Source organism: Cupressus sempervirens, chromosome 5 (genome assembly GCF_028749045.1).
Source record: "Cupressus sempervirens isolate cs-2001-9-10 chromosome 5, ASM2874904v1, whole genome shotgun sequence".
Lineage (NCBI taxonomy): Eukaryota > Viridiplantae > Streptophyta > Pinopsida > Cupressales > Cupressaceae > Cupressus > Cupressus sempervirens.
The window spans coordinates 844,711,180-844,737,190 of record NC_143122.1 but is presented as its reverse complement, the minus strand read 5'-3'; the positions used below and the strand labels follow the sequence as shown (position 1 = coordinate 844,737,190).

The 26,011-nt window shown below is 35.6% G+C and overlaps 1 protein-coding gene and 1 pseudogene across 1 annotated transcript; both read left to right on the top strand.

Annotated features, from left to right (window-relative positions):
* Window positions 1-6,897: 6,897 nt before the first annotated feature.
* LOC149558544 (seed lectin-like) lies at window positions 6,898-7,410 on the top strand. Its single transcript, XM_089830904.1, has one exon. The coding sequence runs from the start codon at window positions 6,898-6,900 to the stop codon at window positions 7,408-7,410; it is 513 nt and encodes a 170-aa protein (XP_089687030.1).
* Window positions 7,411-7,474: 64 nt separating this feature from the next.
* Window positions 7,475-25,991, top strand: LOC149558543 (uncharacterized; annotated as a pseudogene).
* Window positions 25,992-26,011: the final 20 nt, after the last annotated feature.

The window sequence follows — 26,011 nt, the reverse complement described above, 5'->3', positions numbered from 1 at the left end:
GGGCCACGTGGGCCAATAGTCTTATTTATTTTTGCCACCCCACAAATTCTCCACTCATTTGAGCATATCACTTTTAACTAACCGTACCACCCTCAAACTTAACCATGGTAGTCAATGAAAAGTGTCAACCCAATTGCCAATGTTAACTGCAATGGTACCTCCTCCAACCCACAAAGACATGTAACCTGCAGGCACTTCCCTGCAATGTCTAAAGTTTTAGCAATTCCATGATGCAAAAAAGCACTAATCATCGATCTATGAAAGATCAATGATCAATGAATTTTTTTTTCATTACTACGCCTACCCCATTAATACTTTTAGGCCCACAAACTACTCAACATCCACCTTAAGAAAACCTGGCATCCAATTGGCCCCGCTTTTAGTGCTAGCAGCCAACAAAGAAGGACAGAACCACCAATCCATATGTCACAATATCACTTGCTTGCATTGTCAAAAAGTCTAACAAAAGATAGAATGTGGGAAAGTGATTGCCAATAAAAACTTAGCCGTATTCCAACTCATATTAGCATATAATCATGGTAAAAAAGGTGACCTGCAAGAAATGAGACCTATATAGCACATGGTAGCGAGGTACATTCTTGGTTTATGTAAAGGTCATTCACATTGAAGAAGCAGGAAAGTGCCCGCTGTAGATCTGTGCAAGATTTGATGGTGTGCAAAATTGTAGGAGCCCCAAAAGAAAACTAAACAAGATATGAAAATATTAAAAGCCCCCAATTTAATTATTTCATATTTCCATGGTATTCAAATATTTAAAAAGAATGGAAAGTGGTCGTTTATCATTTAAATTCAAATAGGGTGATTTTGGTAGAAAGGCAAATTTGGCCAATAGTTAATTCAAAATTTGGATTCATACTGATAAAAAAGACAAACTAATAATATAGAATTAAAAATTGGGAAGTGTGTGATATCGAGAGCATTGGGGAACACATTTGGCTTGCATAAAAGATTGTTTTAGATAAAGGTAAAAATAGGTTTTGAAGGGGACCTAAAACCCTTAACAAGAAAACAAAAGATAAACCATTAAGTTCCACCAAGTTTTACAAGGACTTGAAACCTACCATTTTAAAAGATTCAAATTCAAATTTTACAAGGACCTAAAATCACAAGATAAAATCAAAAAACAAGACCAAGTTTTAAAAGGACCTAGAACCTAGTTTTAAAATAACAAAACTAGATTAAAAACCTAAAAAATTGACTAGAAACTAGAACAACTACCAAGATAGAGACCAAAAACTAGAAACATAGAAAAACTGCTATTATAGTTCTTTGATCATTTGGACCACCTCTTTTCTAGCCTCCATAGTACTTTGGATGGTATTAACTATAGATCCCACGATGCCCTCAGCTACTTTTTTCTTAGAGCTCTATCTGGTTCATTTACATGGACCACCCAGAGATATGATTTCTTCATTAGTTCTCTTCCCTAAGCTAGCAGCAACTACACAAATGCTAGAAGTAACCTACTCCATATTATTACAACTTTCTTTGATCGATAACTAGAGCTTGTTTTCATATTCCTTTAGTTTGTCTGGTATATTACCAACCTGAATTGCCAACTGGATGGTCTTTATGCAATTAGTTTCTTGGTTCTGCTCCATTGTTGTGACTTTTCTTTTCAAGTTCATTAATTTGTTATACACCTAGGAGTCAGTTTGATGGGAAGAGTCTACCTTTAAGTTTGTAGTATGTAGGAAAGAAAGCCTTGTATCTCTACCAGCATAATCATCATTATCATCCCCCATATCTTCCTTACCCATAGACTCATTCTTCTCATTCCTTATGTCTTCCTTCACATTTTCAGCATTCTTATTAAAGAGTTCCTCCTTTCCCTTCTCCATTACTTCTTCTTCATCCCTCACTCCTAGGGATTGTTCACTCTGATTGGTATCCTCTTCACTAGCATTACTTGACACAGTATTTTTATCATTGCTTTCATCTATCTCCTCCTTACCAGATTCACCCTTGCCACCAAGGTAACCTTCCAAATTCGAGCTAAAATCTCCCACATCTCTGTTCTCCTCCTCATCCACTAACCCCTTCCTCTCCTTTAATATTCCTAGAGTAGGTTTCACTCACAGAGCCCTTCTTTTTCTCAGAAGGAGGGGAAGACACAATAGCCTTGTTCTTACAATAATTCTCAATCAGTAAAATTAATCCTTCATGAAAAATCAACTGGGTTTCTTCTTTTCTATGAGCTTGGAGACTATGGAGCAAAGAAAATCTCAAATAAAAGGGAAATGAGATTCTATCTTTGTGCCTAAAATGGTTTAGAAACACAAAATGAAATTTATGAACATGTTTAGCTCTACCATCCAAGATAAAATACTCACGAATGCATGAAAGCACATCCTGCTAGATAACCTTAATTTGGCCCAGTTTCTAAAAATCACCATTCTTTTCCTCCTCATCCATTTTCAAGAACTTCTTAAATGTTGCATTTGTTTATCCATCTAAGAAGATAGAAATGCAACGTCACATGAAATATTGTATCAAAATGTTACATCTTGTATGTGTTTTGGTGGTATTTTCAAATGGAAAAATATCTGAAATAATTTTTGTTTTAATGTTTGTGCTCTTCACACATTGACGAAGACCTCGACGTGACCTAATTTCCATCAAAGGCCCTTGAAAACTAACAAATCCCACAGTCGAAGACACTGTAAAATAGGCCATCAGCCTATACCTACTCTACTTTTATTTTGCTTCGTTGTTTCATTTATTTTATTCACACATTCAACAAGTGTTAGCTTTAACTTCCCTCCTATGATAGCTATTGAAAGAGAACACGATGTTGAATACAAAGAGAATAATCAAGGAGGCATGCAACAACTATTGGAGATATGAAGCTCAACCATTTTTCATTATTCCCTCCAAGAGACTCTATCTCTTCAATTCTTCTACTGACATTCAAGAGTCTCCCTTGGAGCTCTTTTATATATTGTATTCGCTGTAACTTGTGGGTGTATTTCTAGATTAGATAATATATTCTCCTGCTTAGTGTGGACATAGGCTTTATTGTTTGAACCATAATAAATCTGTGTACTCTACTTTTACATTATCGATTATGCATTTTATTGCTTTTCTAACTTTTACAATTGGTATCAGAGCAAGGTATTGCTATTTAGAATTTAGGGTTGAAATTCTAGGATCTTGGAGGAGGTCAAAGTGTACAAATATATAGGAAAAAGTTTTGGCCTATGGAAGGTGCAGCATTTACAAAGGAATCCTGCCCGGCACCAGGGACGTGCTGGCTGTGAAAAGAATAGCTCAAGGATCGAGACAAGGAAGAAAGGAGTATGTCTCCGAAGTTCAAAAAATTAGCAGGTTGAGACACCATAATCTTGTGCGGCTTTTAGGTTGGTGCCACAAAAAGGGAGAGTTAATTCTTGTCTACGAGTACTTGCCAAATGGGAGTCTGGATAAACACAGTTTTGGGGAAGAGGAGGATAAGCTGGATTGGAGCCGAAGATATAGTATCGCCTGTGACATTGCCTCTACTCTTGTTTATCTCCACGAAGAGTGGGACCAGCGTGTCGTTCATCAAGACGTGAAGGAAAGCAACGTAATGTTGGATTCTGATTTCAATGCCAAGTTGGGTGATTTTGGTTTGGCGAGACTGATGGAACATGAACAGGAGTCTTCCCATACGACCATGGTGGCGGCCATGCGGGGTTATGTTGCTCCAGAGTGCTACATAATAGGTAAAACCAGTCCAGAAGCTGACGTGTACAACTTTGGGGTGGTTACACTAGAAATTGCCTGCGGAAGGCGGCTGATTGATCACAGCCTTAAAGAACACAATTGTTTCCCTTTTCTTGTCAACATCTATTGCATATTGGACCTTCTGATGTACAGACCACTTTCATTTGTAGATAGCATTCCTGACAAATATAACACATCTGTGGCATTTTCAAGCTATCCAGTTGTTGTCAAAATTGCATTTGGGATCTATAGAAATTATCCTTAAGAAATACAGTTGGTTTTTGTATATTTTCTTTGTTGCCTTGTCCACCTAATTTTATCCTATTTTGGCTTGTAGGATGAGGTGTTTCAGGAACACGCTCTGTTGTTCTTGAATTTTCATTCTGGTGACTCATTTCCACAAATACAGGTAATGCTTGATTGTACCTCTCACTTGATTCAAAATCAACTTCATGTCTCCCTTGTGTTTCAAAATGAGATTCTTCATCAGATCTTCGTTGACGAGTAATTCTATCCCTATTTTGTAATTCCAATTCTTGTATTAGAAATCCTACCCTTCTTCTAGCATAATTTAGTTTTCGGACTTCATTTTTCCTTCTTCTTTCTTCTTCTCTTTCAGCTTGTGTCATGTGTTCTTGTCATCGTCTACAATACTCTCTCTGGTATGCTCTTTGTTGCTCCATTTGGTATTGTCTTCTTTCTTGATCCGATTGGAAATTCATACTTGATTTATTCATTTCTATGAAATAAATTTGTAACCAAACATTAAAAAAATAGTAAATTTAGTAAATTATTTTTTATAAAATTGGTTTAAAATATCACATTAATTTAGTGGCATTGCACTTTAGATAAGATAGATATTTATTCATTTCTAATTAATAGTTTAACAATTCACAAATACATATAGGAGGAACTTTTTTGTGTAGATAAGATCTACAAATATACTAAATACCAAATAGTCTTGTATGTATAATACTGAATTTATTTAAGACAAAGGAAAAATAACATACGTTCATCAAAATTGATTAGTCGAACAGACAAATTAATTAAAAAAATTGATAATGTCAAATAATATCACTCCTAGATTTCATTATAGTGATGCAAAACCATGTGGAATTCATCAGTGAGGATAAGGTTATTTTAGCCATGCATGTGCTCTTCATCATAGCAGATGTCTTTCATAAATTCAAAGAACCCAAATGATTTCTTCCATGCGTCATGAATTTCCTTTGTATATTGTCCCATCTAAAAGATTTGAGAATCTTGGACACCTCGAACATGAAAGCTCGCATTATGAATTTCATTTGTAATTTTTTAACAAGACTCAGAAATGATTGTTCCCAATCTATCCAAATAAGTTTGAGCAATTTGTCTTGATTGCACCAAGTCATTTGGAAGAAGTGGGCTTGTGATAGTGTTCTCAGAATTATTTTGTTGAGCATCCATAGTTAATTTTTTCTGATATCTATAATGTAAGGATAAAAAATAGTCAGTATCAAAATGACAAGAATTAAGCTATCCATATATAGCAATAAATTGGTATTTGAAATAGAAGAAGATTTGTTCGATTCTTTCTTATTGACATAATTCTATGCATTTAATTTCTTTTAACAAAAAACTTATATCTTCTTAATATTATTTATATAATGTTCTAATCTTTGATTTAAAAATTTAATAGTAAAACCTAAATTCAAATATTAATGAGAAAATAGATAACATTTGATGAAATATTTTTTTTTATTTTCTTCATATTATGATAGACGTTAAAATTGAGATTTATAAGTAGAATAAAATTTATAAAAATTAAAAGACATTCTTAAATATAAAATTTAAATTTCCTGATGCATCATTTCATTTAAATGTGTGTTAATCTTTCAGACTTAGTTGATAGATCTAATTGAACTTTTCTAATCTATTTTAATATTAAGGTTGAAATTTATAAATTTGACAAAATTTAAACAAAATGTTAGAGATTATATCAAGGCCTAGGACCTACTTCTTACATACATCACAAGACAAGGTAGAGACCATGTAGTTTCTATTCTAACAAAGTTTTTAAGAATTATTTTTTCATAAATTTTGTTCTTTAAAAATACATAACTAAATGATACCTATAATTTTAAACTTTCTTTTATTATCAAGCAATAAAAAATTGTTTTCCCATAAGTCTATTCTCAAAAGATGCATAACAACAATACAATAATATTGATCAATCAATATAACATGAAAAATAGTATAATCTAAAATTTTATATATTAAAAATGATCTATCTATTAAAAAGATTACTACTCATTAATAAAAATTAATGTATCATGCATTATAAATATATAAACTAATTATAATTGTACATGTGTATCTATGTTTATTTATCTAAACTTGGATGTTTGATAAACTATATAATGGATTGGTTTCAAATCAATTTTCTATTTCTTAAAAAAACAACTCCTATTTTTATTAAAGGGTTTCCTTAAAGTATTAGATTTAAATTGCTTCATGATGTATAATGAGCTTATCTAAATTATTCTACTACTATTTAATATCATGATAGTAGTTGATAAAACCTATAATAGTATAATTAGCTAATCTCAAATCCATCTACTTTTATTTAATAGTACAATAATACTTCATAGGACCTATAGCATATAATTAGTTGATTAAAAATTATTCTACTTTTGTTGAAAATATAAATAATAGTTTGTAGGAGCTATAATTGATATAAATCTCATCTACTTTTATTTAACATCATGATAATAGTTCACATGACCCATACTATATAATTAGTTGATCTAAAATCTATCTACTACTCTTCAACATGATGATGATAGTTCATAGAATGCAACACTTATATAAATATTTAAAATCTTACAAGATCGAATCTAAAAACAATGTTGAACCCATCTTGTTAGAAATGGAAAAAGAAATATGGAAATAACCAAAAATCAGGAAAGAATCTAAGTGATTTAATGCATGAAAAGATATTACCATAAGATAGGAGAGAGAAAGCTTCAAGATCCAACACCATGAGACAAGATATTTGGAAAGGGGAAAGCAAAGAAAACCCCTCGTGACATTATGAATGAGGCATGGAAAACCTAAGAAGAGAGAGAGATTTCTTATGGTGGATTTCTTGGCTTGTTTAATGAGGAAAGCTTTAAACAATCATCTTATCAGATGGTTGCTGTGGAGTTTGATACATACAACAATGATTGGGATCTTGATGACAATCATGTTGGGATCAACGTCAATAGCATTTTTTTGAAGTTGATTTTTCTGCTCAATATATCTAGTCTATTCAATCGCTCTACAGACCAAAATCTCACAAACGTGACATGGGACGCTTGGGTGGATTATGACGGTGTAGAAAAGGTTCTGCACTTCTTTCTCTGGTATAATTCTTCTAAACCCAAAATCCCTCTATTTAACCACACAATAGATTTGAGCAACTCTCTACCAGAGTACATCAAGATTGGCTTCTTGGCTGCCATTGGAGAGTACATAGAGACGCACACCGTAAAAGTTTGGAATTTTACATCTAAATATTCGTGGGAAGTCGGACCTCCTGGTGAATTACTTAGAAATGGAAATGCAAACAGATTTTCTGTGAAAGTTTATTTGATATGCGTGTTGTTCGTTGTTGTGGTCCTATGTGGCTTCATAGTTGTTCGCTGGTGGCAGTATTTTTGAAAAAGGGGAAGAGAAGGTAAGGCTAGGGAAAAGAGCGATCCAGAGCTAGACGAATGCTGTTCTCATGGCCCTTGAAGCTTTTCCTACGCCGAGCTCAGTGCCGCGACAAGAAATTTCTGCGAGAAAGAAAAGCTTGGACAAGGCGGCTTCAACAAGCGTTTACAAAGGAATCTTGCCCGACACAGGGGACGCGCTGGCTATGAAAAGAATAGCTCAAGGATCGAGACAAGGAAGAAAGGAGTATGTCTTCGAAGTTCAAACAATTAGCAGGTTGAGACACCGTAATCTTGTGCGGCTTTTAGGTTGGTGCCACAAAAAGGGAGAGTTAATTCTTGTCTATGAGTACTTGCCAAATGGGAGTCTGGATAAACACAGTTTTGGGGAAGAGGAGGATAAGCTGGATTGGAGCTGAAGATATAGTATCGCCTGTGACATTGCCTCTGCTCTTGTTTATCTCCACGAAGAGTGGGACCAGCGTGTCGTTCATCAAGACGTGAAGGCAAGCAACGTAATGTTGGATTCTGATTTCAATGCCAAGTTGGGTGATTTTGGTTTGGCGAGACTGATGGAACGTGAATAGGAGGATTCCCATACAACCATGGTGGCGGGCACGCGGGGGTATGTTGCTCTAGAGTGCTACATAATAGGGAAAACCAGTCCAGAAGCTGATGTGTACAGCTTTTGGCGGTTACACTAGAAATGGCCTGCAGAAGGCGGTCGATTGATCACAGCCTTGAAGAACACAATTGTTTCCCTTTTCTTTCAACATCTATTGCATATTGGACCTTCTGATGTACGAACCACTTTCATTCGTAGATAGCATTCCTGACAAATATAACACATCTGTGTCATTTTCAAGCTATCCAGTTGTTGTCTGAACTTCATTTGGGATCTATTGAAATTATCCTTAAGAAATACAGTTGGGTTTTGTATATTTTCTCTATTTCCTTATCCACCTAAATTTATCCTATTTTGGCTTGTAGGATGAGGTGTTTCAGCAACACGCTCTGTTGTTCTTGAATTTTCATTCTGGTGACTCATTTCCACAAATATAGGTAATGCTTGATTGTACCTCTCACTTGATTCAAAATCAACTTCATGTCTCCCTTGTGTTTCAAAATGAGATACTTCATCAGATGTTTGTTGACGAGTAATTCTATCCCTATTTTGTAATTCCAATTCTTGTATTAGCAATCCTGCCCTTCTTCTAGCATAATTTAGTCGTCGGACTTCATTTTTCCTTCTTCTTTCTTCTTCTCTTTCAGCTTGTGTCATTTGTTCTTGTCGTCGTCTACGATAATCTCTCTGGTATACTCTTTGTTGCTCCATTTGGTATTGTCTTCTTTCTTGATCCGATTGGAAATTCATACTTGATTTATAAATTTGTAACCAAACATTAAAAAAATAGTAGATTTAGTAAATTGTTTTTATAAAATTGGTTTAAAATATCACATTAATTTAGTGGCATTGCACTTTAGATAAGATAGATATTTATTCATTTCTAATTAATAATTTAACAATTCACAAATACATATAGGAGGAACTTTTTTGTGTAGATAAGATCTACAAATATACTAAATACCAAATACTCTTGTATGTATAATACTAAATTTATTTAAGACAAAGGAAAAATAACATACGGTCATCAAAATTGATAAGTTGAAGAAACAAATTAATAAAAAAAAATGATAATGTCAAATAATATGACTCCTAGACTCCATTATAGTGATGCAAAAACATGTGGAATTCATCAGTGAGGAAAAGGTTATTTTCGCCATCCATGTGCTCTTCATCATAGCAGATGTCTTTCATAAATTTAAAGAACCCAAATGATTTCTTCCATGCATCATGAATTTCCTTTGTATATTGTCCCATCTAAAAGATTTGAGAATCTTGGATGCCTCGAACATGAAAGCTCACATTATGAATTTCATCTGTAATTTTTTTACAAGACTCAGAAATGATTGTTCCCAATCTATCCAAATAAGTTTGAACAATTTGGCTTGATTGCACCAAGTCGTTTGGAAGAAGTGAGCTTGTGATAGTGTTCTCAGAATTATTTTGTTGAGCATCCATAGTTAATTTTTTTCTGATATCTATAATGTAAGGATAAAAAATGGTCAGTATCAAAATGACAAGAGTTAAGCTATGCATATATAGCAATAAATTGGTATTTGAAAGAGAAGAAGATTTGTTTGATTCTTTCTTATTGACATAATTCTACGCATTTAATTTCTTTTAACAAAAAACTTATATCTTCTTAATATTACTTATATAATTTTCTAATCTTTGATTTAAAAATTTAATAGTAGAACCTAACTTCAAATATTAAGGAGAAAATAGATAACATTTCATGAAATATTGTTTTTTATTTTCTTCATATTTTGATAAATGTTAAAATTGAGATTTATAAGTAGAATAAAATTTATAAAAATTAAAGACATTCTTAAATATAAAATTTAAATTTCCTGATGCATCATTTCATTTAAATGTGTATTAATCTTTCAGACTTAGTTGATAGATCTAATTGAACTTTTCTAATCTATTTTAATATAAGGTTGAAATTTATAAATTTGAGAAAATTTGAACAAAATGTTAGAGATTATATCAAGGCCTAAGACCTACTTCTTACATACATCACAAGACAAGGTAGAGACCATGTAGTTTCTTACCTGCATCATGAACTTCATGAATCATTTCTACATTTGATGTTTTCTCCATGCTTAATGTCCAATTTTTGTTATAATTTGAATCATTGTGCTAAGATGGGAGCTCTAATTTTGTAAAAGTGTAGGCTCCATCAAGATCAACAAAATCTTTTAAAGTAATAGAATAGAAGAAACTAAAGAAAAGAAATGAATTCTTGTAAATAAAAGGATCCTAGCAACCTGTGCAAAGGAGAAGAAAATACATGTCAATTGAATTACAAGAACGTAATCATTGATAATGAGGAAAAATTTTCCATAGAAAGTCAAATTATGATATTGCTAAGAGGGTTTTACAATATAATCATTTGCTAATAAAGAAGGCAAATTTTAAATTCTAGAAAAACTAAGAAAGATGTAAGTTAGAGGCCTTTCCTTGTAGATGATCATATTATGATTTATGATGAATCCATAAAGGCTAGATTTATTTTCTTCTCTTAATATATATCGATAGAGAAATCTAGAAACCCCTTGGATCCATGTATTTGGGGTCCCATGATAGGAAAAAATAGGAGATAGAATAGTAGCCCATATGGTTGCTCCATATGCTGGAAAAACCATGCTCTTTCGTAGGAAACTCGTGTCCAAAGGTTTCGAAAGAATGTGTAAAACATTTAATGTTCTTTTAAATAAAAAAATGCATTTTATGGTCCTAAAACAACTTAAAAGGTCATTTCTAATATGCACTTATGTTCTTCTTGCTTATTTGTATGACAATTAAACACAGTAGGTTGATTGTATGTTATCATTGGCTGGCCCATCTTGTCCATAGTTAGAGAAGCTTATTTTATTGTTGTGAATCCATTGGATGTTGTGTAGGGGGGATGATAACAAAACCAAGTAGAAAAAAAGATCTACTTTATATTATGCTATTAGTCAAATATCTATTTTAAAAATTGGCATAGATATGTTATTTTATAAGTTTGGACATCTTAAAGTGACACAAAAAAATTTGAAGATGAGGTAGAAAAGACATCAATTGCTAAGAAAGATTTGGAGAATCAGCATTGAATTCTTGCATCAATGTATTGCCCAAAAAAGCATGACACAAGAGATTATATCAAGGCCTAGGACCTACTTCTTACATACATCACAAGATAAGGTAGAGACCATGTAGTTTCTATTCTAACAAAGTTTTTAAGAATTATTTTTTCATAAATTTTGTTTTTTAAAAATACATAGCTAAATGATACCTATAATTTTAAACTTTCTTTTATTATCAAGCAATAAAAAATTATTTTCCCATATGTCTATTCTCAAAATATGCATAACAACAATACAATAATATTGATCAATCAATATAACATGAAAAATAGTATAATCTAAAATTTTATATATTAAAAATGATCTATCTATTAAAAAGATTACTACTCATTACTAAAAATTAATGTATCATGCATTATAAATATATAAATTAATTATAATTGTACACGTGTATCTATGTTTATTTATCTAAACTTGGATGTTTGATAAACTATATAATGGATTGGTTTCAAATCAATTTTCTATTTCTTAAAAAAACAACTCCTATTTTTATTAAAGAGTTTCCTTAAAGTATAAGATTTAAATTTCTTCATGATGTATAATTAGCTTATCTAAATTATTCTACTACTATTTAATATCATGATATTAGTTGATAAAACCTATAATAGTACAATTAGCTAATCTCAAATCCATCTTCTTTTATTTAGTAGTACAATAATAGTTCATAGGACCTATAGCATATAATTAGTTGATTCAAAATTCTTCTACTTTTGTTGAAAATCTTAATATTAGTTTGTAGGAGCTATAATTGATATAAACTTCATCTACTTTTATTTAACATCATGATAATAGTTCACATGAACCATACTATATAATTAGTTGATCTAAAATCTATCTACTACTCTTCAACATGATGATGATAGTTCATAGATTGCAACACTTATATAAAGATTTAAAATCTTACAAGATCAAATCTAAAAACAATGTTGAACCCATCTACTACTACATTTTTTATTCTTGTTAAAATATTTTGAATATTAATTTTACTAAATCATAATTTTATACTAATATATTTCTCGAGAACAAATTATTTATTTAAATAAATTTTAAAAATTGTAAAACATATAATTTGTCATAGATCCTTGATTCTTGATTTTGCCTTCCAACGGCTTCCATTAATCATTTTGATTAAGATAGTCTTCCATTTGCATCTTCCATAACTTAAAGTTCTACCCTTGCACCTATGAACCCTTAGCTTACCCTTGTCTTCCATCACTCCCACTCAACCGTGAGACTTTCCTACATAGGATAAGTTAAAAACAACCTAACTTTGATACCACTTGTTACCATTAAACCTTAGATAGAAATAACAATTACGTGCAAATATAACCAATAATAGAAAACAATAGATCACATAGAAAAGAACACAAGACAACAAGATTTAAAGTGGTGCACTCAATCCCTGGGCTATGTCCACCAAATAGAAAGTTTGATATTATTACAATCTAGTGATTACAACTTGATTATAATCTGTAATCCCTTACAACTCAATACTGCCACAAGAACCAATTTTGCATCACCACAATGAAATAATCCCTAACCCTAGGACCTTTTATACAAGTATTTTTATGCCACTTTAAGGTTACAATATGTCCACCATATGTTAGCCATACATCAACCACAACGTCTGCCACAACCCAATTTTTTTTTTCTAGGTGCTACCCCAAACCCCAAAGAATTTATTAAGTATGTCTAGTACTTCCTTGATCATTCACCACAAACTAACAAGATCAACCCTTACAAAGATTACAAAATTTTCCTTTATAGTTTAGGCATAACTAAGATATTTCTAATCAAGTTACTCCATAACTACTATCTTAAATGCTCAGAGAATAATCATAGAGTTCTAGAAAAAATTTGATCTTGACATAGATTCAAATATAATGAAATCTAATATTTTTCCAAATCAAATCCTTGAGAAGATAGAACAACACCATTAATTCACTCTAACCAAGTAGATGGATAAAACTAGAAGTGGTGGAGTATTTTCCTTCATTCACTAGGCATGACATTCATTGGAGAGTGGTTGGAATCGATTATGAAGATTGGATCATGCAAGAAAACATTTCTTCCTCATAGTTGGCTCGATAAACTAGAACAGTCAATAGGTCAACTGAATCTTGCAACCACATCTCTGTTCTCCTCCTCATCTACTAACCCCTTCCTCTCCTTTACTATTCCTAGAGTAGGTTTCACTCACAGAGCCCTTCTTTTTCTCAAAAGGAGGGGAAGACACAATAGCCTTGTTCTTACAGTAATTCTCAATTAGTAAAATTAATCCTTCTTGAAAAATCAAGTGGGTTTCTTCTTTTCTATGAGCTTGGAGACTATGGAGCAAAGAAAATCTCAAATAAAAAGGAAATGAGATTCTATCTTTGTGCCTAAAATGGTTTAGAAACACAAAATGAACTTTGTGAACATGTTTAGCTCTACCATCTAAGATAAAGTACTCATGAATGCATGAAAGAACATCTCACTAGATAACCTTAATTTGGCCCAGTTTGTAAAAATCACCATTCTTTTCCTTCTCATCCATTTTCAAGAACTTCTTAAACGTTGCATTTGTTTATCCATCTAACAAGATAGAAATGCAACGTCACATGAAATATTGTATCAAAATGTTACATCTTTTATGGGTTTTGGTGGTATTTTCATATGGAAAAATATCTGAAATAATTTTTGTTTTAATGTTTGTGCTCTTCACACATTGACGAAGACCTCGATGTGACTCTATCTCTTCAATTCTTCTACTGACATTCAAGAGTCTCCCTTGGAGCTCTTTTATATATTGTATTCATTGTAACTTTTGGATGTATTTCTTGATTAGATAATATATTCTCCTGCTTAGTATGGACATAGGCTTTATTGTTTGAACAATAATAAATCTGTGTACTCTACTTTTGCATTATCGTTTATGCATTTTATTGCTTTTCTAACTTTTACAATTGGTATCAGAGCAAGGTATTGCTATTTAGAATTTAGGGTTGAAATTCTAGGATCTTGGAGGAGGTCAAAGTGTAGAAATTTATAGGAAAAAGTTTTGGCCTATGGAAGGTGGAAATGGAGTCGCTATTAATTAAACAAGATCTGGCACTTGCTTTAGAGGGGAAATGGAAGCAACTAGACATGATGTCTAATGAGGATTCGAAAAAAATGGACAAGAAGGCAAGAGCAACAATTCTTCTTTCACTATTTGAAAATGTGCTCCTTAATGTTGCAACAAAAACAACAACAAAGGTAGTTTGGGACAAGCTAAGAACTACTTATGTAATGGTGTTTGTTGCAAGGAAGGTTTTCATCATTAAGAAACTCTATAGTCTCAAAATGAAGGATGGTGGTAATATAGCAAATCATCTCAATGAGTTTAATACTCTGATCAGTTAAGAAAATTTGGTGGGCATGCCATGAAGTGATGAAAACAAAGCTATCTTATTGTTATGTTCTCTTCCATCCAGTTGGGATGGAGTTGTAACAGCCATAAGCACATCGCTTCCCAATAAGAAAAAGTTATTTTTTGATGAAGTTGCAGCTACTCTTCTCGGTGAAGACATTAGAAGAAAGAGTGATGTTCCCTCATCTGGTAAAGCCTCAACAACAGTAAGAATTGACAATAGAGGAAGGAGTCATCAAAGATGTAGAAACTCCAACAATAGAGGAAGATTGAAGTTTGCAAAAGGGACAGATTCAAAAGAAAGCAAAGGGGATTGTTGGTTTTGTGGCAAACCAGGCCACTCAAAGAAAAATTGTCTTGCTTTAAAAAGGGCACAAGATAAGGTGTGGGATAGTCAAGCTAACATTGCTTATGAGAAGTATGAACCAAGGATTTTAGTTCTTGCTGCAAGTGATACTATTTCAGAATCATGGGTACTTGATTCCAGGGAATCCTTTCATGCTTTCTTATGCACGAAGTTGTTCACAAATTATAATGAAGGTGAATTTGGGAAAGTTTATTTCGGTGACAATAATGCTTGTGACATTATTGAGAAAAGTGATATTTTATTACCATCACATGGAGGAGGGTAATGGCTTTTAAAAGATTTTCGAAATGCTCCAAAATTGAAGAGAAATCTAATTTCCATTTCTCAACTTCATACTCAAGGCTATCATACATTCTTCAATCCTAATACATGGAAGATAACAAAGGGATCTTTGATAGTTGAAAAAGGAGATAAAGTTGGGAGTTTATATATTCTAGAAAGTAATAGTGAAGTGGGAGCTACTATGACAATGGTGGACATAACTCAAAGCTTTGGCATCAAGTGCTTGGGCACATCAGTCAGAAAGGACTCAATGTAGTGAGAAGAAGGGCACACCCTTGGAGCTTGTTCACACAGATGTCTTTGGACCCATTGAGGTAACCTCTCTTGGTAGAGCTAATTATTTCATTACTTTTCTAGATGATTGTACAAGGAAATTTTGGATTTATACGCTCTCTAGGAAATTAGAAGTTTTCTCTAAATTTAAAGTTTTTAAAGGCCTTGTTGGAAAGTAAAGTAGACAGAAGATTAAGTGTCTAAAAAGTAATAATGGAGGAGAATTTTGCTCCTCATAATTTGATTCTTTTTATGCAAATAATGGTATCCATCAAATAAAGGTTGTTCCAGTTACTCCACAAGAAAATGGAGCATCAGAAAGGTTAAATAGAACAATTCTTGAGAGAGCTCAATGTATGCTCTCTAATGCCAGCTTGAGTAAGGAATTTTGGGCTAAGGCATGCAACATAGTGGTGTATCTCATTAATCAGAGTCCCTCATCATGATTGGACTTTGGAATTCCAAAGGAGGAATGGTTAGGCAAAAGAATTTCATATTCTCACATCCGAGTGTGAAGTATTTTTCCATGTGCCAAAAGAAAAAAGAACCAAGTTGGATTTTAAATCATAGCGGGGTATCTTCATGGGCTATGGTGAGGATCAATATGGGTTTCATATTTGGGATCGCAAAGAGAAGGAAATCATCAGGAGCAGAGATTTTGTCTTCAATGAGAAGACATTTCTAGGTTGGCAGCTATAATAAACATTAGAGGAAGAATTTGTGCCCACAATTATTTTGAAAAACAATGACTCAAAGACATATACTAGTGGAAGTCAATAGTTCATTTCTCCTGCGACTTTATTTTCACCAATCTCTGTTACATCTAATTCAAGTGAAAAAGACATTACAGATGGCACTGAACATCTATTTTTCCTAATAAACATGATGACTACACACCAAATGTGGTATTTCCAAGTACTTCAAACTCTTCATATGCTGGTCTAACAATAGATACTGCTGTAATAAATAATAACAGAAGTTGAGGGGGTTATGTTCCCCCCTTCACGTGTGGACTTTTCTTCCCCATGTGGAGACAATGTGCCAGTAGTTGTAGTAGCTACTTTGCCTCCCTCAACTGCTATTCAACCAGCAATTGCAAAGCCATTTGATAGCTCTTAACCCATGTTGATAAACATCTAGAACATGTGGAAAGGAGCTGTAGTTAGCAATTTAGAGGGAAATAACTCTAATTCAAGTGCACTCCATAGGAATGAGGAAAATACTAATCCTCAAAATTCTAAAATTGCTCAAGGACTCAGAAGATCATCTCGATAGAGAAAACTTTCAGCAAAGTTCTCTAATTATGAGTTGTTAGTTGCAAAGGAGGCAGAACTGTCCTTACTAGTGTTTGATCAATTAGATCCTACAAATTACAAAGTTGCTTATATAACTTCAGATTCACAAAAATGGCTAGATGCCATGAGGGAGGAAATGGATTTTTTGATAACAAATCAGAGTTGAGATTTGGTGCCTTTACCACCTAATAGGCAATCTCTAAAGAACAAATGGGTGTATAAAATAAAGGAAGAAGATGGCGGCAAGGTTTGTTATAAGGCCAGATTAGTGGTCAAAAGATATGGATAACTATAGGGCATCGACTTCAATGAGATCTTCTCCCTAGTATTCAAGATGATTACTATTAGAGCCATTCTAGGCTTGGTAGCTACATGGGATCTTGAGCTAGAGCAGTTGGATGTCAACACTACATTCCTACATGGTGATGTAGATGAAGAACTTTATATGATGCAACTAGAAGACTTTGTAAAAAAAGGAAAGGAGCATCTTTATTGCAGATTGAAGAGAAGCTTGTACAGACTGAAGTGGGCCCCAAGGCAATGGTACAAGAAATTTGATAAGTTTATGGTTGAGCACAAGTTCATATGCTTAGAGGCTGATCCATGTGTTTATTATAAACAATTGCTCATAGGTGAATTTATAATTCTTGTACTATATGTGGATGATATGCTAGTTGCCAAAACTAGTATGAAGATTGTTCATGAATTGAATAAGCATTTGGCAAGCAGATTTGTAATGAAAGATTTGGGGGCAGCTAAGAGGATACTTCAGATGACCATTTCATGGGATAGATCCACAAGGAAACTTTGGTTATCTCAAAAGAAATACATTGAGAAGGTATTGGACAAAGTTGGCATGCTAAATGCCAAACCAATTTGTGTCCCTCTAGCATCTCATTTTCATTTGACTACTAAAATGTGTCCTACAACACATGAGGATACAAAATTCATAAAGGGAATCCCTTATACTTCAGCAGTTGGTAGCATTATGTATGCTATGATTTCTACATGTCTAGATATTGCTCATGCAGTGGGAGTAGTTAGCTAGTTTATGAGTAATCTTGGCAAGCCTCATTGGGAGGTAGTTAAATGGATTCTTCGGTATCTTAAAGACACCTCTACTTTCTCTTTATGTTTTGGAACAGATAAGCCAGCATTGCAAGGGTTCGTAGATTCAGATCTTGGTGGTGATTTAGACAAGTGGAGATCTACCTCAGGTTATGCTTTCACATTTGTTGGTGCAGTGATCAATTGGGGCTCTAGATTGCAACATTCAGTCGCTCAATCATCTGCTGAAGCTGAATACATGGCTCTCTCCGAGGGGGCCAAAGAGATGGTATGGTTGCAGATTTTGTAAAAAGAATTGCGTTTGCAAGAATAAAATTTTAACCTTTTCTATGACAACAATAGTGCTATATTCATGAGCAAGCATCATACATCTTAGCGATGCTCGAAGCACATTGACTTATGTTATCATTACATTCAGCATGTGGTTAAAGAAGGAAAACTTCAAGTCATCAAGATTGACACAAAATTAAATCCAGTTGATGCCCTCATGAACGTTGTAACACGAGAGAAGTTTGAGTTTTTCCAAGCTTCTCTCAACATTTCTCACGAAGGTTGTAACACGGGAGAAGTTTGAGTTTTGCCAAGCTTCTCTCAGCATTTCTAGCATGTGATAGCAAGGCTTAGAGTAGGGGAATAGCTTGTTACAGCAGTGGTTGGATTGTTGGGGATATGAAGCTCAGCCATTTTTCATTATTCCCTCCAAGAGACTCTGTCTCTTCAATTCTTCTACTGACATTCAAGAGTCTCCCTTGAAGCTCTTTTATATATTCTATTCGCTGTAACTTGTGGATGTAGTTCTAGATTAAATAATATATTCTCCTGCTCAATGTGGATGTAGGATTTATTGGCCGAACCATGATAAATCTGTGTACTCTATTTTTGCATTCTTGTTTGCGTATTTTATTGCTTTTCTAACTTTTACAGCAGCTTACTAAAAATGAAGCATCGGGTAGGCTAGGTGGGAGCAATGACTGGGCATTTTATAATAAATCTATTCCCCTATGGGACAGATCCTCAGGTTCTGGCTAATTTTTCTACCCATTTCCAATTCGTTATTAACATGAACAACAATATTTATGACAATCATGGAGACAAGCTTGCATTTTCTTGGCACCTCTCGAGTTGGAACAACCAGAGAACGGTTCAGGCGGAGGTTTCAGCTTATTCAATGTGGAAACCTATAATGGATCTCCCCATCCCGTGGTTGCCCTGGAGTTTGACACTCACAACAACGAAATGGATCCCAATGATAATCATGTTGAGATTGATATCAATAGTATATTCTCAAAGTTGATTGTTTCTCTCAACAACCCCAGACTATTCAATACCTCTTGCAACTTGTATCTATTAAACAGTAAACCATGGGATGCCTGGGTGGATTATGATGGCGTAGAAAAGAGTTTGTGTGTCTTTCTCTCTTGTAATCCAAACAACACCAATGTTTCTTATAAATCTAAAAGGCCTCTGTTTAATTGTATAATAGGTCTGCGTGACTATCTACCAGAAAACATCAAGGTTGGCTTGTCGGCTTCCACAGGACACTTCACTGAGACACGTGGTGAGAGTTTGGAATTTTTCTTCTAACCATTCGTGGGAAGTCTGAGCTGCTGTGGATGGAACTACAAATCACGATAAAAGAAGATTTATTGTCCAAGTTTTTTTGATATGTCTGTTGTTCGTTGTCGTTGTCTTATGTGGCTATATAATAGTTAGGTGGTCGCAGTATTTTTGAAAAAACAAAAGAGGAGGCGAGGTGAGGGAAGAGAGTGATCCAGAGCTTGACGAATGCTGTCCTCGTGGCCCCCAAAGCTTTTCCTATGTCGATCTTAGTACTGCAACATGAAATTTTTGCGAGAAAGAAAAGCTTGGGCATGGAGGCTTCGGCAGCATTTACAAAGGCATCCTGCCCTGCACCGGAGAGGTGGTGGCTATCAAACGAATAGCGCAAGATTTGAGACAAGGAAGAAAGGAGTATGTTTCTGAAATTCAAACGATCAGCAGGCTGAGACACCGTAACCTTGTGTGGCTTTTAGGATGGTGCCATCAAATGGGAGAATTACTTTTTGTCTATGAATATTTGCCAAATGGGAGTCTGGATAGACACATTTTTTGGAAGGAGAAGGATACTCTGCAGTGGGACCAAAGATACAGTGTCGCCTATGATATAGCGTCTGCTCTCGTTTATCTACATGAAGAATGAGACCACCGTGTCATCCATCGAGACATAAAGGCAAGCAACATAATGTTCGATTCCTATTTTAATGCCAAGGTGGGAGATTTTGTTAATTATTGTTAGTTAGACAGCTATTATTTCTGACCCAGAAATAGCAACACTATTTATGGGTAGCTTGGATAGCTGTTCGTCCTTATCTATGAATAGCGGTTGTATTTATGGGTGGTTTGGACAGCTGTTTGTCCACTTGCCAAAAATTAGTAAATGGTTATTAGTTACTAATTTTAGTGATTCCTTTTGGACACTTTGCAACCAATTCTATTATTGGCTGTCGAGTTGTCTTAATCTCAGTCGTTCGTTAGATTTAATCTCGGTCGTTGGTTTACCAACAGGAGTAGTATAGAAAGGGGTCATTGGGTCATTTGGATGCAAAGAAGCTTTTGGAGAAGCAGTTTGCAGTGTTAGCAAACAGTCTTGCAGTGTTAGCAAGGGCGCAGTGTTAGCGCAGGGAAAGAAGCTTTTGTGAAGCAGTTTGCAGTGTTAGCAAACAGTCTTGCAGTGTTAGCAAGGGCGCAGTGTTAGCGTGGGTATAGCAGTGGGGAATATCAGCGGGAGAAATTAGGAGGTTGTCAGAGTTTTGCCAGTGAGAGGCAAGGAATTTTGTATCTCTTGATTTGCTGAAGTTTAATATAATTTGACTCATTTGTAGAACTGGTTTTCCCTTAGGGGTTTTTTTCCAGGGACAATTTGTCCGAAAATATTATGTTGATTGTGTTACGCATTTCTTTCCATATTTTAAGTGAAGTTGTAGTTGCATTATTTTTTGATATTAGCTGAGAATTTGTTTTCAGCAGTTTAATAATCATTTATGATAGGAGATTAATAATCAATGACTGCATAGTTTGATTTTTCATATGGTATCAGAGCATTGTTAAGGGTAGAAGAGTTTTTCCCTAGGAAAGAAATTTTGATCTCTTTAGATTTATTATTGCTTTAAACCCTTGAGATGGCTTCAGCTGGTTTGAGAGATCAGGATAGATTGGATGGTGCCTCAAATTTTTGTGTCTGGAAGGCCAGAATTTCTTTATTGTTGGAAGAGAATGGTATCAAGGATTATGCTACCAGTGGTGTACCTGTACCAACAGATGCAACACAGCTTGCAGCATATAGGAAGGATGATGCCAAAGCGAGGAGGATTATCCTTGATGGTGTCAAGGATCATATTATTCCACATATCTCGGAGCTAGATACAGCAAAGAAGATGTGGGACACCATTCTAAATCTGTACCAGAATGCTACCACTAACAGGAAGTTGATTCTCAGAGAGAAGCTAAAGAATACCCGGATGAATCAGGGAGAAGACATCACAAGTTACCTCACCAGGCTCAGACTTGTCAAGGATGAGTTAGCAGCTATTGGAGATAGCCCTAGTGATGATGAGCTAGTGAGAATAGCCCTAAATGGGTTTACTAAACAATGGATTGTCTTTGTTCAAGTTGTTAGTGGACGCGATACTTTACCGAGTTGGGATCGACTATGGACTGATTTCACTCAGGAGGAGTTTAGACTAAGTCTTGTCAATGGGGCCAACAAGAGTCAGAAAAATGAGGTGGAACAAGAGAACGTTGCCCTAGCGGGTAAAGGGAAAGCAAAGAAGGGATCTAGCAAAGGATCAAATTCACAAAGTGAAAAGAAGAAGAAGGACCTTTCTAAGGTCAAGTGCTTTGGATGTCACGAGTTTGGCCACTATGTTAGTGATTTCCTAGAGAGGAAAAAGGGTAAGAAGCAGGTGGCAGCTTCAGCAAGTGCAGAAGAACTCTCCAGTAGAATCGAAGATGAGTTTGCACTCATAGCTTGTATGGTTAGCTCAACCTCACAGTGTGTTTGGTATATAGATGGTGGGGAGTCATTTCATATGACAGGAGTTAGAGAGTACTTCTCCAGTTACAAGGAGGAGGACACCAACATCCAGATTTCTATGGTAAACTTGTCCAAACTCACCCCTATTGGGAAAGGGACTGTTCAGTTTCAGAGGGAGAATGGAAAGATAATTCCTCTTCATGATGTGTTATATGTGTCGGGCTTAGGTATGAATTTGATTTCTATATCTGTTCTTCAGGATAGGGGGTATAATGTACTCTTTAGAGGGACACATGTGTTGATTAAGCATAAGGATTGGAAATCACCCATAACTATTGGAGTTAGGAGTGGTCGCCTTTATAGATTGCAGTTTGATACTCCTAAGGCACTTATGAGCAACAATAATCCTAGAGATCTTGGAGAGCTATGGCATAGGAGGTTGGGCCATATTCATCATGGAGCACTTAAATTGCTTCGTGAGACCGTGACAGGTGTTCTAGAGGTGAGCACAGAGCATGACGATGTATGTAAGGGATGTGTGTTGGGGAAGTTTGTGAAAGCATCTTTTTCAAGGAGTGACACCAGATCTAAGGGTGTTCTTGATCTAGTACATTCAGATGTTTGTGGACCAATGTTAATGAAATCTCAGTACTATGTTACTTTTACTGATGACTTCTCTAGAAAGACCTGGATATACTTCTTGAAGACTAAAGATGAGGTTTTCAGTCGATTCCAAGAGTTCAAGGCTCTTGTGGAGAACTCGACAGGAAAGAAGATAAAGGTTCCTCGGTCAGACAATGGAGGCGAGTACAAAGAAAATGTCTTCCATGAGTTCTGCACCAGAGAAGGAATCAAGAGAGAATGGACTGTTCCTTACAATCCACAGCAGAATGGAGTTGCTGAGAGGAAGAACCATTCTATATCGGAGGCAGAAAGAGCTATGCTACATGACCAGGACATGCCCCATTACTTATGGGCAGAGGCGTGTAATACAACAGTCTACATTTAGAATAGAGTTCCACACAAGGTGCTAGGGAAGATGACACCAGAGGAGGCTTTCACAAGGAAGAAGCCAGATGTTAGTCACTTCAGGATATTCGGGAGTTTGGCATATTGTCATATTCCTGGAGATACACGTACAAAGTTAGATCAGACTGCAGAGAGGGGGTACTTTGTTGGGTACAGTGAGACCTCAAAGGCATATAGGATTTTCATTCCAGAGACTAAAAGAGTTATTGTCAGACGGGATGTCAAGTTCATGGAGGACAAGGCATTCAAGAGATCCAGAGATTTGCCAGCAGATGATTAGAGTGAGCAGCCAACAGAAGCTCCAAGACCAAGTCAAAGGCATCAAAGCTCAAGTACAGTTACCAATACGAGTGTAGACTCAGTTAGTGAAGATTCACAGAGTATGGAGCAACGGGTGCAACAGGAAATGCATCTAGAAGACTTAGAGGTTGACATTTCATCCTCTATAGTTGGCAGCAGGAACCATCTAGTTCCAGATACACAAAGGGATACTTAGGAGTTTGTGGGAGCTCCTAGGAAGAGTACTAGACAGCGAAGACAACCAGCCAAGTTCAATGACTATGTGGCATTAGTTAGTCAGTTGATAGATAGTGAGCCTTCTAGCTATCAGGAAGCTGCAGAACATCAGGTATGGCGAGATGCTATGGTTGAGGAATATTCTTCAATAATGCAGAATGATGTGTGGGAGGTAGTACCTAGACCAACAGATAGGGTTGTAGTTGGATCACGCTGGATCTATAAGATAAAGCACGGTGCAGATGGTAGCATCGAGAAATACAAGGCTAGGTGTGTGGCAAAGGGGTTCTCTCAGAAGGAGGGAATAGACTATGAGGAGACATTTGCTCTAGTTGCCAGGTATACTTCTATACGAGCTGTAATCTCACTTGCAGCACAGATGGGATGTCAGATCCATCAAATGGATGTCAAGACAGCATTCCTCAATGGTGAGTTGAAGGAGGAGGTATACATAGAACAACCAGAAGGCTTTGTAGCACACAACAAAGAGACCCACATGTGCAAATTGAAGAAAGCATTGTACGGACTCAAGCAGGCTCCTAGAGCGTGGTATGAGCGCATTGATACATACTTGCAGAAAATGGACTTTGTGAAGAGTGAAGCAAATGCTAACCTCTACTACTTGATGGTTAGGGGTGAGATTCTCATTCTTTTTCTTTATGTGGACAGCCTATTTCTTACAGGTTCACTAGGGCTAATAGTGGATTGCAAGAGGAACCTTGCAGAAGAGTTCGAGATGAAGGATTTAGGACTTATGCACTACTTTCTAGGCATGGAAGTGTGGCAGACAGATGGGGAGATTTTCCTTGGTCAAGGAAAATATTGCATTGAAATCTTGAAGAAATTCGGGATGGAGGATTGCAAAGCCATGTCTACACCCATGATCACGAATTGGAGGAAGGTAGATACATCTAAGGAGAAAGATGTAGATCCCACTTTATATAGATAGTTGATTGGTTCGCTTATGTATTTGGTCAACACTAGACCAGATACAGCATTTGCAATAAACTCTCTTAGTCAGTTCATGGTTGAACCAAAGAGAATGCATTGGATAGCGGCTAAGCATGTGCTACGTTACTTGTGTGGTATAGTCGAGTATGGGATCAGATATGTTCGAGGTGAAGGTATCAGGTTGATAGGCTATACTGATGTAGATTGGGCAGGAAGTACAACAGAAAAAAGGAGCACTTCAGGGTGTTGTTTTAGCTTGGGATCAGGAGTTGTATCTTGGTTCAGCAAGAAGCAGAAGTCTGTGGCTCTAAGTTCAGCAGAAGCAAAATACATAGCAGCTAGCATGGCAACATGTGAAGCTATATGGCTTCGGAAGTTGTTAGTAGCCTTGTTTGGTCAGAAGGTTAAGACTACTGTGATACATTGTGACAATCAGAGTTGCATCAAGTTATCTAAAAATCCAGTGTTTCATGATAGGTCTAAACACATAGATATCAGATATAACTTCATCAGAGATTGTGTACAAAGGGGAGTTGTTCGACTACAATACATACCTACAGATGAGCAGGTAGCAGACATTCTGACGAAGGCTTTGGGAAAGGCCAAATTTATCTTCTTCAGAGATAAGATGGGTGTCATGCAGAACAGCTTCCTCGCTAAGAGGGAGTGTTAATTATTGTTAGTTGGACAGCTATTATTTCTGACCTAGAAATAGCAGCACTATTTATGGGTAGCTTGGACAGCTGTTCGTCCTTATCTATGAATAGCGGTTGTATTTATGGGTGGTTTGGACAGCTGTTTCTCCACTTGCCAAAAATTAGTAAATGGTTATTATTTACTAATTTTAGTGATTCCTTTTGGACACTTTGCAACCAATTCTATTATTGGCTGTCGAGTTGTCTTAATCTCAGCCGTTGGTTAGATTTAATCTCGGTCATTGGTTTACCAACAGGAGTAGTATAGAAAGGGGTCATTGGGTCATTTGGATGCAAAGAAGCTTTTGGAGAAGCAGTTTGCAGTGTTAGCAAACAGTCTTGCAGTGTTAGCAAGGGTGCAGTGTTAGCACAGGGAAAGAAGCTTTTGTGAAGCAGTTTGCAGTGTTAGCAAACAGTCTTGCAGTGTTAGCAAGGGCACAGTGTTAGCGTGGGGATAGCAGTGGGGAATATCAGCGGGAGAAATTAGGAGGTTGTTGGAGTTTTCCCAGTGAGAGGCAAGGAATTTTGTATCTCTTGATTTGCTGAAGTTTAATATAATTCCTCATCTGTAGAACTGGTTTTCCCTTAGGGGTTTTTTTCCAGGGACAATTTGTCCGAAAATATTGTGTTGATTGTGTTGTGCATTTCTTTCCGTATTTTAAGTGAAGTTGTAGTTGTGTTATTTTTCGATATTAGCAGAGAATTTGTTTTCAACAGTTTAATAATCATTTACGATAGAAGATTAATAATCAATGACTGTAATAGTTTGATTTTTCACAAATTTTGGTTTGGCAAGATTAATTGAGCGTGATCAGGCAGCTTCCAATACGACCGTGGTGGCTGGCACGCAGGGTTATGTAGCTCCAGAGTGCTATATAACGGGGAAGACCAGTCTAGAGGCTGACGTGTACAGCTTTGGGGCAGTTACTTAGGAAATCGCGTGCAGTAGGTG

Excerpts from the sequence above, each read along its gene's own strand:
- LOC149558544 (XM_089830904.1), top strand. The coding sequence starts at position 6,898 with ATGGTTGCTGTGGAGTTTGATACATACAACAATGATTGGGATCTTGAT.